Raw genomic sequence first — 14,942 nt, forward strand, 5'->3', positions numbered from 1 at the left:
TTTTTTAAAATAAAGGAAACTAAATCACTACATAAATATAACATGAACATATGTGATAAAGTTCTTATGGGATTCACCTTTTATATAAAAGTACTTTTAAAGGGTTCACAAAAACACACTCATGTCAAAGTCAAATACAGAAATCCTCTTTGGAGTACTCTTAGCAGCCCCCCCACCCCCCGCCCAAAAAAACTCCAAAAGGAGTCTAAGATACATTTTTAAGTCTCCAAAAACTTTTGGATTAGTAAGTGCTTCTTTACTTTGGGTATAGAAAATTACTAATATGGGTGTATAAAAAAATTGAGGGTCTTTAAATTATGTGCTAAAGAACTGAAAACTGATTATCATTACCAAAAACAGGAAAAAAATAAAAATAAAAAAGGAGCATAACAGCTTGCATATATAGGTGACTTGACACCTTAACTTTTCAAAGTGAGACATGGAGAAACACCCTATTAGCAAAAGTAAATTTCCCCCTAAAAATTACATTTACAAATCAGAATTTTCTTAAGACAAAGGTGACAGTAGAGTGACTCACCTGTGGAACATTCTGTATGTATGTTGGATGCTGCTGCTTTTGCTGAACAGCACTTTCTATTGCTACTTTAGCTACAGTGCTTGGGTCTGCTCCTGCTGGCACAGCAACCATTGTTGCACTACAGCCCGCATTGTTGGGATCACTGATTGTTACAATTCTAACTCCTACTTTATTTGGAATTCCTGTGACTGTTTCCCTATCATTATCCTCTGCAGGCCTTTTTACAGTTTTGCATTCTGCTGTGCCATTTGTAGACCGAACTTCAGATGACAGGGCAGGTGACTGGGATATTCTTGATCCTGAGTGGGGAACTGCTATGATTTGATGCCCCTGTATAACAGAGGTTGTAGAATGTGGTGAGACAACTACACTTGGGCGTTGCTGAGGCACATCTGAATTCAAACTTGAAGCTAGAGGTCCATTAGGCAAATCAGTACCACTAAATTGCTGTGTTAGCACATTTGAAGCCTCCTGTATACTGCACACAGATGGCGAACCACCCAAAGTTAATACAGGTCCATTAGAAATTCTTTCTAGTTGATCACCTTTGGCAGTATCTTGCTGAGTGGCATCTAAAGTCCCCTGTGGTTCCATTGGAGATATCTCACCATTTCCTACATGATTGGAAGTTTTGTGATTTGGAATGTTTTTGCTTAAATGAGAACCATCTCCTTTATCAAAATCACAGATTCCATTGACTAGGGATTTTTTAAAATCACTTTTGATATCCTGCATGTCTATTTGTTCTGAGTTTTGTTTTCCAGAGGCTCCATTCTCACCTAATTCAAATGATGGCCCATTACTGATTAGTGAGCACTGATTAGCCTCACTTTGAATTTTCCCTGAGTTTGAAGGAGGTAGACTTGAGTCGCTGTATTTTCTCCCATTTAAAAGACTTGCCACCTGCATTTCGTTTTCCTTTGTATCCCCGTTGCTGGTGGTCATAGCTCCTCGTCGGCAGGATGGGTTCTCCATGACTTCGATTTTACGTTCATGAACATGTAAACCTGTGGCTTCCTTTGCTTCCTCCTCCTTTTGGCAAATTATTTTATCACCTTTAAATGGGGGAGTAGCAGTAGTACATGGTGATTGTCCAGCTGGAGATGCTTGAGTGGCTGGAAGTGGCTGCACCTGAAGTCCAACTCCTGCCTGTGTTCCGCTCATGGTAATTCCTGCTGGAGCAATGAGCTGAGTTGCATTTCCCTGACTCACAGTTGCAGTTGCAAAACTTGTATTTGGCACAACTGTTATGGTTACCTGGTTGCCAGAAGTTCCTTGGAAAATGGTCGCTGGACTATTTGAGATCAGTGGGCCTGGTAATATCTGTAAGTTCGAAATGGGCACGGTTTGTACTCCTCCTGTGGGTGGCATTGCACTTTGGACCAACTGAACATTTTGCTGCCCAACCAACAGTTGCTGAGCCGGAGTTTGCCCCTGTACTCCAAAACCTGCTGCTTGGTTATTGGCCACCTGATAGACCACCTGAGGGCTAGGAGCTCTTGCATTATTAGGGGGAGGAATCTGTGGAGCTGGGAGAATAAGCTTACCACCTGGAGTTGAAGGACCACGCTTTGGAAGCAGCAACTGTTTTATTAGACTAGACTCACCAGAAGCAGGCTGACTCACTCCTGTGTTTGTCTGCTGTGGCTGGACTTGCATCTGTACCTGTTGTGGCTGCTGAACTTGTACTTGTACCTGCTGTGGTGGGGGCACTGGTGAATGCTGCTGCTGTTGCTGCCTTTTCACAGATAGCATTTGACTGACCGTAGGAGGTGGTCCCTGTGATTGAGGGGTAGAAGTTGAAGGGACTTGGTTATTAGCAGCTGGGACAGGTGATGGTGAGGAAGATGGAGTTATGTTTGGTTGACCAGTTAGCTGAACTGTCTGACCAGCTGGAAGAGCTGCTGGATTAGCAAGAACAATTTGGTGAATGGCTGGTGCATAAGTCTGACCTTGTTGAGCTGGCTGGCTTACGATCACTACACTTTGTTGGGTTGGCTGCTGTGGTTGTTGAATAGGCTGCTGTACCACCGTTGATGAAACTTGTTGCGAAGGGACAGGTTTTGGCGCAATATTCTGAAACCCTACCCTTGAGGGTTGTGGACTTGGGACACCAGCAATGGTAACCATTTGTCCTGTAGCTACCTGAAAATTCTGTACTGAAGTTGCTGAAACAATATTAGATGCAGAAGTTGTTACGTACTGTGGGGGCGCTATGATAACAGTGTCCTGTGGCTGGCTACCAGCTAATGTCTGTTGAGATGAAGTTTGCACAGGTTGGGGTGACGTGGTAATTAACTGTTGACCCTGTGAAACTGTAGAAGTACATGCTGGTATATTCTGTACTCTGCCAAATATATGACTCTGTGGTACAGCTTGCTGAATTACCGTAACAGGAGTGCCTGAAGGTATTTGTCCTGGTACCACGGTGTGTAATGGAGACTGTTGTGGAATTACAGATGGATGATGAAGCAATGTTTGAGAATTTACAACTGTAACAGGCTGTGGTCCTGTACCATGATTCTGAACCACAGAACCCTGTGCAGCTCCTCCTCCAACAGCAACACTAACAGGAACTGCTGATGGGGGTAGAGAATTCTGGATTACTGTAGCCTTAACAACTTCACAAGGAACTGGAGCTTTATTTTGAATGACAGTCACCGGAGCACTCTGCTGCTGGTGGGTATGAACTGAAGGATTTGGTGGAACTCTTGAAACAGTCTGTGCCACAGTATGAATGCCTTGTACTGGAAAAGACATTTGTGTTGCAGTCAAATTTGAAGATTGGTTGGTAACAGGAGTCCTTGGGAAGTGATTTCCTACAGTTTGTGGTCCGTGAGAGATTCCTGAAAATATGGAGGAAAAGTACAAATTCTGATTACAGAAAAGCAATAAGTAAAAATTATTTTACTTAATGTAAGTGAAAATAGTTTTAAGAAATGAGTATCTAAGAACTCCGAATCATAGCAATACGTTAAAAAATAGATCAAGTAAGTAAACACTACTGGAGAAACAGAAAATGTTATACTTTGAAATGTATATAACATATATTTTTCATTTAATTTTTATTATTAAATTATTTAAAACACAATAAAAATACCTGCAGGTGATGGAGCTGAAGATACATCAGGAACAGAATCAACCCGAACAACAGGTGTAGAAGCTGGTTGCTGTTGATAGTACATTTGAATGGGAAGTGGTATAGCCCTCCGCTTTACCCCTACTACATGAATATGCGCCTGCCCACTGTTACTGGAATCCTCCACTCTCTTCACTGTATGATTTGGAAAGACCGATCTGTCAAGTACATATATGCTCAATTAGTTTTGGTAACCAGAACAGTATCAAAATATGGTGGCTTCTAATATAATGTTTACATGAAAATAGCAGTACATTCACTGCTTCTTATATATGAGTCCCTATGATTCATAGTTATAGTCTTCAAGTCAGCAAGCAAGGAAAAATACATAGATCAATCCTCTCATTTTAAAAATTATTTATTAATAATGTTATTGGGCTTTAAATAATTCTACCCCATGTATAATTAACAAAAAACTGCACATAGGCATACCTATTATATAAACTTTGCAAAATATCCAAAAAGCCTTGATATCTGGATCTAAAGTATTGGTATAGAGTATCACTCAAGATTGAAAAGTCATGTCTTTAACATATAAAAGTAGGTAAGAAAAAAAAAATACAGTTAATTTCTTCTGTTACTTTTTTTTGATAAACCTCATAATGTTAGAACACAAAAACCAGTTGTACTTTCCAAAATTCCCTTTTATTTAAACCTCCACTGCTCTAAACCTAACCATAGAAAACTTCAAGTAGCTAGAGATATTTAAAACTAGACAGATATTTGGAATTTTTTCTAAAGAGCAAGAAGTCTTTCAAGTGCTGCAAATGAATTTTATTTAAATTCAAGAACCATGCATCCTACCTAAGACATTTATAAAATCCAGTTGATGTCAGGATTCCACCACGGGCTAATTTACTGCAAGTTGAGAGGTATTCAGAATACATTTCTGCTCGAGAGACAGAACAATCTGGATTTACTTCGAAGTGTGCATTTAGCCTAAAAGAGGAGGAAAATAAAAGGCATTTGTGCAATATACCACAGGACAGTCCATATACCAAATCCATTCAAAGGAAATGTGTTATAAACTAATAATTATATTTCCTAATCAATTTTCACTGTCTCATATTTATTAGCAAAAATACATGCTAGGTTTTAGACAGAATTAATCACATAAAAAGAAGTTAACTACTTATTTTACCACAAAAAAATCTAACTACTTAAATATAAAAAAGTATTTTCACATCCCAGTGAAAGGAAGGTTGGTCTGGTTATAACAAACAGTTTTATTCATTCAGTGACTATCTACTCAGGTTCCTGTCTACAAAAGCCATTACAGAAGTTCCTAATTACTAGCTATTTCCACTGGGGATCAGGAAAATGGTAGCAGGGGAGGCACTGAACTAAGGTTAAACTTTTCATGAATCTTGAATCAAATTCTGTCCTCAGAAAAAATTTACCTGAGCTTGTCAACTACTCTCTAAAATAATAACATCTCTCATGCCACACACTCTATCCCCCAACTCAGAACCTTCTATTTCTGAATCCATTATAAACTAATTTAAATTTAGTTTGTCTTTTTTCCTCAATGTAACTATTTCCAGAACTCTCTACACATAACAGGCCAAGTTACAGCTGCTGCTTATAAAATGCTCCAAATAATAATGATGATGATGATAATAAAATAATTACAAAGTAATTCTCTCCTCCACTTCCCCTAAGTACTAAAGGAAATGTGCAACTGAGATTTCCAAGATCAAATCTGTACCTAAAACACATATACATTTTATAGTGGTTGTGATACATTTTCCAACTTTCATAATTCTTTGGTATCAAGATTTTGAAAAGATATAAAAACTTCACTTTTGTTTCAATGTAAAAGAAACATTTCCAAATATCACTGGAAAAGAGTCATCCAGTATAAAGGGTCAAGGTATAAAATATATCAAGTGAAGAAAAATCAGCAAATCATTAAAGACATAGAATCATTAACCTGACATAAACAAAGTAAAAATGTCAGGAGAAAAATGTCATAAGGACAAGGTTATGAATTAAAGCACCAAAAATATGGAACACAGGATAACACGGGCATGAAATGGGGGGAAAATAATATTAAAGAACAGGAGAAAAGGGATCAAGGAATGAAATTTCAGAACTTGATACATCATTGGACAGTGACGTTATATTTCAATCTGTTAATCTTCTAAAAGAATTAAAATTGTACTTCGTAAGTAATGTTGAAGCAACTATTCATAGCAAAACTTAATCTACTCCGTTCAAATCCCTGGCGCCACCTCCCCTCAAACCCTGCCACCCCAAGTGGATGAGATATAACTACTTACTTTTCTCAAGACAGACACACTAGCAATTCTATCATTTGATTTGTTCCCATGCAGTACTCACCAAAAAGGTAAAATTAACTACCAAACAGCAAGAAGTTTCTGCTTTTGGTAAGAAAGATGGGAAATTTAATAACAAAATCTCGTTTTATTTTTTTAAAGTCAGTCCAATACAATTCTAACCACATATTAAGAAAAACATAATTTATAATCTGACACTTTATTTTCCACTAAGTTTTAAAATAAAATGGTATAATCTGATAAAATTCTAATCAAAGTCTAATTTAATTCTGAAGATTATGATATTTTTCTTTCCAATTATTCTAACACACAAATGAAGTAATTTTATATTGTCCTTTATTACATACAGAATACTCTATACTAATAAAAAGGATTCTTCCCAAGGGGAAAGCCTTAATAGAAATAAACCACTTACCACTGACAAGCAAACTTCTCACTATCTATTTCCACTATTCCTGGAGGTGGACCAACATGCTGTGTTACAACTGTTCTGGAAGCTAAAGGAGAAAATACATTAAGTACAACATTTTTTAAAAAACTTACATCACAGCTGTCATATTCAGTTCTTAGATGCTAAACAAATTAATAGTCACAAAGAATACCTTTTAAAAAGTTATATAAACTTGACAAAGAAACAAACATGTAACGGAGCAAATATTATACAAGGCATTGTTGGAGATACCTTATATAAACTGTTTTGTTTTCAAAATCATTCAAATAACAATACTGATGAATATTGTTGAGAAAATTAAACTGTTTTTTCCCATGGGCCAGACACTGAATTGAATACTTTAAATGATTATCATACTTCAATCTTCTGTGAGGTAGGTACAGATGAGGAAACTGATACTTCAAATGGTTAAAATAACTAGCCTCAATTCACACAGCTCAACACATCAGTAAATAGGCATCTCTCAGTCTAGTTACAGAATTGGCTTTAAAAAAGTAAAAATTTAAAAGCATACTGCAAGAGAAATTACTATTTTACTTCTAAATATAAAAGTTTATTATTAATTCTTTAAGGAGAACATATAAAATTTCTAGAATAAAATATATAAAAGCCAAACTAAGTTCCACGGTCAAGAAAAGGTTTTCATGGGTTATTCTTAACTGGGGGGGAGGGACAGGATCTGTTGTAATAACAGTGTATTTATCGTCCTCAAGGAGAAAAAAAGGTCTGCAGAAATGTACTCACTATTATTCTTATTACACATATAATCTCTAAAATTTTACTAATGACATAAGACAATTTCAAGGCCAATGAATAAATTAAGCCATCACTCATCTATTATTTTCTAACAAGCTGAATAAATCGATAGAAAAAGGAATATATTTTCTTTTCTGCTAAGCTATACACAGGCATTAATGAAAACAAAAAATATAGAACATAAAGTTAGTCATTATAAAGATGTATCTAATATATTTATAGATAAAAAGTTATTTTACTTTTCACCACTGGATCAGTATTATTTTGTAATTTTAAAACATAGTTTCTGCCAACATTTTCTCATAGGACATTTTAGCAAAACTCAGAACCTAGCTAGAAGGAGAAGAAACGATAAACCAGAGTTGTCAACAGTAAGATGACTTTGGTTCCAATTATTATGTTCTCCTTTAAAGAAGGCATAAATGTATTTTTAAAATATTGTCACTAGAGGAGTTTCATAGCACAGCTTAATCTGTGAATGATCTTAAACAATCATGATCTTTGATGAGGTATGCAGGCATGTATTGGGATAATAGCTAAAAGAAGCCACTTAATGAACATTTACTCTGCATTAGGCAATTTACATTTATTTGTTTTGATCTTCTCTATAAACTTTTATAAACTTTATAAACTTGATACATGAGAAAACTAACTTTCAGAGATTAAACTGCCAGTCCATTCACTCATGAACATATGGTAGGATAGCAGAGCTGGGTGTAGCTGAAAAGCCTTCTTGTTTTTTTTTTTAATTATTATGAAAGAGCATCCCATACTTACAATGAGAAACGTTATAATCACTATATAAAACAGAATGAAGAAGCAATAAATTAAGAATATAACCTAGAATCATATAATTTCCATAAAAATGGTTACAAACTGGGAAGCGTTGCTCTCAGAATATCTGAAGACATTCCGAAGGATATGCAGTCACTCAGAGTTTTTAAGGAATCAATTTCTAGGTACTCAATTTTGTTATATTTTACCTTCTAAAAGTGCTTTGCCTGAGAACATTACCTGCCCTTTGATAATTCCTCTTCTTCCATTTGGGAACAGAAAGGCTTAACTCTCACCCATCTTTTACAGTATTGCAGGAGTATGGTTAAATGCATGACTCAGGTGCCAGACACGCTGGCTCCAGGAGGACATTACTCACTAGCTGTGTAATCAAAGGTAAGTTACTTAACCCCTCTGGGTATAAAATCGGAAAAGTAATAGTACAGTGACCTCATAGGTTGTTATGAAAATTATAGAAGTTTATATAAAAATCATTTAAAACAATGGCTGGCATATAGTAAGCATTATACAAACGGTAGCCATTATCACTACTCTACGTATTTCTCTAGGTCAAAAAACATCTGGGGTACACCAAACAAAGGGAATATTAGAAACACTACCATCCACAAAGCCTCTTTTAACAAATGTAGTATGTTAGGGTTATCTGTTCCAGTGTTTTATATATTATTATTAAGAGCAAAGCTTAATATTAGAATTTAGGTATTCTAGGCCTTTATGTGTTCTGAATTCAGATATTATAGAGTTGTGACAATTTTTCCTTAATAGCCTAGCCTCCTCTAGCCCTCATCTATTGTCAAAGAGTGCATTACTTTTGAGCAGGACTTCGAACCAAGTCAGCCTGGTTCAGTCATGGCCAATGAAGCGACAACTGAATAGACTGGAAATTTTAAAATGTGGGTGAACCAGAACACTAACTGGAATGGGGAAAATTATGGGTCAAAGCCCAGCTAGAAACTTAGTGTTCCTCTTAGAAAACAAGGGCATCATGCTCATTGCATGTTGTTGTTGTTGTTATGTGCCGTCAAGTCAGCCCTGACTCATAGCGACCCCTCCTTGGGTTTCTGAGGCAGTATCACTATGGAAGCAGGATTGCCCAACCTTCCTTCCGAGGAGTGGCTGGTGGGTTTGAACCGCCAGCCTTCTGGTTAGCAGTCAAGTGCCTTAGCCACTATGCTACCAGAGCTCCCATTGCATAGCAACCAATTTTCCTGTCCCTGAGTCAGAAAGCAGTGGTGCCCTGATCATAGATGGTATGGACCATGCAGATTTGAATGTGTATGCTCCACATTACTGGCAATAATCCAATGTCATGCATCAGACTCCTAAAAGGGCTCACTATGCCTCTTCCAAGTCTCCCATTCAAGGGCTATGACTTGTAATTTTTTCTGTTCCAGTTAGTGTTCCAGATCATGCAAATTTAAAAAATTCAGGTCTGTTCTAGTTTTGCTTTATCAGCCATGACTGAACAAACTAGTCTGAAGCACTGCTTTTGAGGGAGAGTCCTGCATAAGTAAAGCATAGCTAATATGTATTTTTTTCAATATGGAAGGTGGTGGCATTTTATGATTAGAACTTTGAAGTAAGGCTGGTGTAATGGAAACACATATTAACATGTTTTCTTGAATTGAAAAATCTTACTTTTTGTAACAGAAAGTGAGGTAGGTAAACAGATATTTTTGACAGTAAAGACTAGTGTCATTGGTTAGGTTATATGGTAGATATTTCCCATAAACAGAATTAGGTAAATCTCACTGCTAAGGTTTTAACAAAAATGTATTCAAATCACTTGATCAAAGCATTTCATCAGAAAACATTGCATTGGTCTTGATACACACTATATTTCAGTGTTCCTCACTTGTGGTCCTCAGGTGTAGTCAGTCCCCAGACCAGCAGCATCAGCATCTCATGGGAACTTGTTAGAAGTATAAACCTTTGGACCCCACCTGAATCTGAAACTCTGGGTATGGAGCCCAACACAATGTATTTTAATAAGCCCATCAGGTGATTCTGATGCACCCTAAAGTTTGAGAACCACTGTGCTAACATTCTGAATAAACTGGGTTAAACAAGGTGCCTCTAAGTGAAAAAATAACAAGTGTAATTTATAGTCAAGTCTTGTTAATAGCTCTCTGATATATTTTCCAGAAATTAAAAAGAAAATGTTTTTAATGATCAGGCAGAAAATACTTTTGGCAAGTCAGGTAATGGAATTCTTTGATTTCGACAAAATTGAAGAATTCAGTAAACTGTTAGCCTATTAAAATAATTTTAATACTTTCTAACAATTTTAATGCTCTTTTGGAGTACATTCGATTTTCATTTGTTTATATAAACTAGATTTTTCTACATACATCTATGAAAAGAAAAAACAGGGACAGACTGATCCTAAATAAATAATATTCATCTAGTGATCAATAGTTTTCAGCGATCTCGGAGGAAAAGTCCCATTTATCTCATTAAGAGATGTACTGCTGATAATTTTACAACTTACTTAATAATTATTTATATAACTTTGTATTTACCATTGTATGATGTACTATTTGCTACTAAAACTTGTAATGATAAGATAATTTTACAAACACTTAAAACCTTACAGAGTGATTGGGAATTGAGACACTTTAAATTAAAATGTTTATTTTTTCATAGCACAATAGCATGACAGGGTAATGAACAAGACTTTCAAACACGAAATGTATTCTATCAGGGTAAGATTCTGTGAGCAAATCAGAATATGGGTTCAAGTATAAAGAGGGATATTGTAAAGTTTCTGATGTTAAGAGTTTATGTATTTTTTAAGTAGTTGAAAGTGTCAAGATTCCAGCGTATACAAAAAGCACTGTAACTGTTTTACTTTACAATATCAAACTTAATATATATTCTTTGCAATTATTTAAGTTATGATGAAATTTGCATCTCAACCTTAAAATGGGTGAAAGAGTAAGTAAGTTTTCACAGAGAAGAGGTAGGTGAACAAAAAGTTTGAAGATGACCATTCTGTAAGAAATCAGTGTTAAACTATGGGGGAGAGGGACAAACTATAAAGGATAAATGATCAAACAACTAAGAGTTGTCACTCAGAGTAGGCAAGTTAAGAAAGTGCTCATCAGCTCAGAAATGAACTCATTTTGCTTCTTACAGGCCTATTTCCATTTCTATCAATGAATTACTATACATAGAAGTCACAGGATCTCAATGTTTAATTTTGTCCATTTTCCAAATGAGGATCAACTCTCAGTTTGGGGTGGTGTTTTCATTTGTTAAATGTCAAAGGTTAAAGGTCAGACATAAGGCAAAAAGAGAAGCTTTCATCAAAATCATCCTTGAATATTACTCAAATTGTCCTTTACAATTTAATGTCTTCACTGACAATTTATCAATTCCTGATAGGTTCTCTATGGCCCTCAATTTTAATCTTTAATTTCTTCTTTAAGGATATCAACATACCACTTATATATTACTCATTTAATTGGTAGCATTAACTGTTCCATTTCTTATCAAGCTTGAGAAACCACTAATATTCTGACCATAGATTCCCCAATATGCATTGAGCATTTAACCTACTGCATGAGGGTGAATGCTCATTGAGTAGATTGACAGTCAAAATTACCTCCATTATCCAAGGAGTCATGGTAGCACAATGTTTTTGTGCTCAGCTGCTAACCAAAAAGTCAGTGCTTCAAATTCACCAGCCACTTCACAGGAGAAAAGACCTGGAGATCTGCTTCTTTCAAGATTATAGCCTAGGAAGCCTATGGTGCAGTTCTCTGTTCTACAGGGTCACTAGCACTCAGAATTGACTTGACAGTTTTCTAGTTGAATTCAATTAAGGTAAATGCACATAATACAACTCTACTATATGCTTCAGAAAGACCTAAAGGATATTAATGAAATAAGGAATACACATTACATATTTTATATAAATAGAAAATACTATTTTAATATTATGGAGTAGAAGAGAGACTGACACTATGACTGAGTACGTGGCAACCAAATAACTGGCAAGAAATGATTCACGTCAAGCTAGTCATAGCAATGTCAATTGAATGTGGTAGTTAAAGATTAAGTATAATGAGATTTCTGGTTTAGGGCAGTTGAAGAGTATGAGAAAGATCTGAGTGTATTTCTATGTAGAAAGAGAGAAGAAAGTAAAGAAAGAGGTTTAAGATAATGGGAACAAGGAGATAGTAAAGATTTAATATTCAGAGCATAGATTCAGAAGAAGTAATATCTCTTCCAAAGACAAGAGGAAGCTGAAGGTATTCATGCCAGATGGCCTCCATATTGCAAAGTAAGAGATGAGGCAACTGAGAAAATGAGCATATTCCATTCAAAGAAAGAGAAGTGTCCTGCAAAGGGTAGGAGGTGGGAGGGCAAGTATTGTGAAAGATGGATAGTTTTTTCTTAGCATAAATGAAGACAGGAAAAGTATTCTACAAAGAGGCTGAGAGTGCTAAAATATAAAGACTATGAGAAGCCAGAAGAAAAAGTCCAAGGCCTGAAGAGAAGGCTAGCTACTAGACAGCCCTATGCTATAATTAAACAGATTTGAGTTAAACAGAATTGAGCCAAGGGTCCCTAGGAAGGGTGCACATGTGCAGGTATATTTTTTTGTGTGTGTGCATGGGTGTCTGCTCCTAGGTTATGATTCTATGAAGTAGTGGTTCCAAGAGTTAGGGATATAATATGTTTTCTAATGACCAACAGAGAGAATGATAAGGTAATAAATAATTATCCTATTCCTAATAAGTCAATTACTCATGACCAAAATCACATATAATATTCCACTGGGCATTTCTTATTGCTCTCATAATTGTGAACAGCTAGTCCATCACACGCTCCTCCAAATTCTTCTCAACATGATTTTTCTATTATACTATTCTTAATCTGTGTTCACCTAGATCCTGCTGCTCCTGGAATGTGTAAAAGACTAAGAAATTAGAGTACAGATCCAAATTCTCCTTTGGCCTACTCTGATATTAGTTCCCTATTTGCATATTTAAATGTATCCTTAGTATTAAATAATCAATAATCAATAATCATACTGAAAAAGATTATGTAAAAACACTAACCTGGGGCAGATGCTACATGGGTCTGAGTTTGGACTTGTTCTATAGCTTGTGGCCTAATTTCAGATAAAACTTGATGACTGGAACTTGGATGTTCGACGAGTTTTACTGCAGCTAGTGCATCAGGACCAAACATCTGGATATCCATAGAAACCAGACACACTAACATGTCTAAAATAAATAAATAGCCAATAGTTATTAGTCAGTATTATTATAAAACAATGTCAATGCTGAAGAATATATATGTTGTACAGAATATTGGTTCTCAAATGCCAGTCCATGAATCACTGTACATCAGAATTACCTGTGGATCTTTAAATAATATTTTTAGCCTTAATCTTTAAAAATGAATTTAGTAGATCTGGAGTGGGGACTAGGCATCTCTCTCGCTCTCTTTTTTTAAGTTTCCCAAGTGATTCTGATGTGTAGCCAGATTTAGGAACCACAGATATTGAAAATGACATTTTAAAATTCAATAGTAATAGTTGTCAAGCTAAATGTCATTAACTCTCACTTTAGTATTTATACCTAAGAAAGAAATAATTTTAATCACTGAGTAAAATGTTAACATGGTCTACTTTAGTAAGTGGATTTAAAACTGACAAAATATTGAGGAGGTAAGTTGTCTGACTTTAAGGAAACTACTGCTACCAGCAGCTTCCATGAACAGGATGACGCCTATTTCACTCAGCTTTAGTTGTTTACTTGTAGTAGATGACCATTTGAAACAAGCAAACCTGCCTCCCAGAAAGCCAGACAGAGCAGGTTTGTCTGACTTTAAATTTGATATACATAGTAACTAAAATAGAGATGGAACCGGGATTACCGAAAGCTATACATATCTAGTCTTCATATGATAGATGTTCCTTGCTGGTTTGAGACAGCCAGAATGAGTAATGCAAACAAGTTTATCTGAAGGAGTAAAGACTCCTTGAATTAAAACGGTAAACTCCAAATAACAATTTAGGAGCTCTAGTGGTACAGTGCCTAAGGAATCTGACCGCTAACCAGGTTGGCAGTTCAACCCACCACCCACTCTGCAGAAGGAAGACTACAACTTCCATAAAAATATACAGTCTTGGAAATCCAATGGGGGTTGCTATGAGTCAGAACCGACTTGATGGCATTAATGGGGTTTGGTTTTTGGTTTTAAATAGCAATTGGGATTTTTGTATACAGCCACACTGAATACTTTTTTACTCAATAAAGAAAACAAATGTTTCTTTGATCTATCTTACCTATGCTCTTTTCTACTTTTGCAATTTTTGTGCAAGCGACATCTCCCATTTCTGTGAGCATATATAGCACCTCGAGTGTTGAGATTACAAGCAGCACATCAGGTAAAGTGAGATGACAAATGATCTCTCTGTATGAGTCCTGATCCACATATTCACAAATTAAAACACCATTATCTTCTGCTTTGCAAAGATTTCCCAAAATTTCCATGCCTGAAAAGCACATACACATACACATTTTTTTTTAAAAAAAAATGATTAAAATCTGAACACATTAAACAATGAGAAAATTAAGTGAACACTCACCCCTCATTTTTAAAAATCTATCCCTTGACATTAGGCATTTTGTAACAGTATGAAACATCAGATGAGTAGTTTTGAAATCAACAGGGTCCAATAAAAGCTGGGAGAAAAGAAAAGACACTATTGTTGAGATGTGTTTCTTCCAGTGGTGTATATTCTAAATTTAATTAAAATGAACAAAACAATGTTGTACAACTTCTAAAAATGTAAATACTGTGAGAACAGTCATCACTACACTTAAAGTATCATTTCCAGTATTTTATCCACAAAGCTAATACTTTCATAACACCATTTTTAGAAACAAATGTATGTAACCATTTAGTATGCTTGCATATAATATGCAGTAAATATATAATAAG

The 14,942-nt window shown here is 35.7% G+C and overlaps 1 protein-coding gene across 1 annotated transcript in view; it reads right to left on the minus strand.

The window, feature by feature from the left end:
- The window catches only part of ARID2 (AT-rich interaction domain 2), a 325,308-nt gene that overhangs the window by 80,569 nt on the left and 229,797 nt on the right, over positions 1–14,942 (minus strand). Inside the window, exons 9-15 of the mRNA XM_007937912.1 lie at positions 14,587–14,683; positions 14,284–14,493; positions 13,049–13,216; positions 6,393–6,474; positions 4,482–4,616; positions 3,639–3,835; positions 539–3,384 (exon numbers count right to left, since the gene is read on the minus strand). Coding sequence (XP_007936103.1) covers positions 539–3,384; positions 3,639–3,835; positions 4,482–4,616; positions 6,393–6,474; positions 13,049–13,216; positions 14,284–14,493; positions 14,587–14,683 — 3,735 coding nt within the window. The remainder of the gene's footprint in view (positions 1–538; positions 3,385–3,638; positions 3,836–4,481; positions 4,617–6,392; positions 6,475–13,048; positions 13,217–14,283; positions 14,494–14,586; positions 14,684–14,942) is intronic.

Source organism: Orycteropus afer, unplaced genomic scaffold, assembly GCF_000298275.1.
Source record: "Orycteropus afer afer isolate SDZICR_OR568_19922 unplaced genomic scaffold, OryAfe1.0 scaffold00045, whole genome shotgun sequence".
Classification (NCBI taxonomy): domain Eukaryota; kingdom Metazoa; phylum Chordata; class Mammalia; order Tubulidentata; family Orycteropodidae; genus Orycteropus; species Orycteropus afer.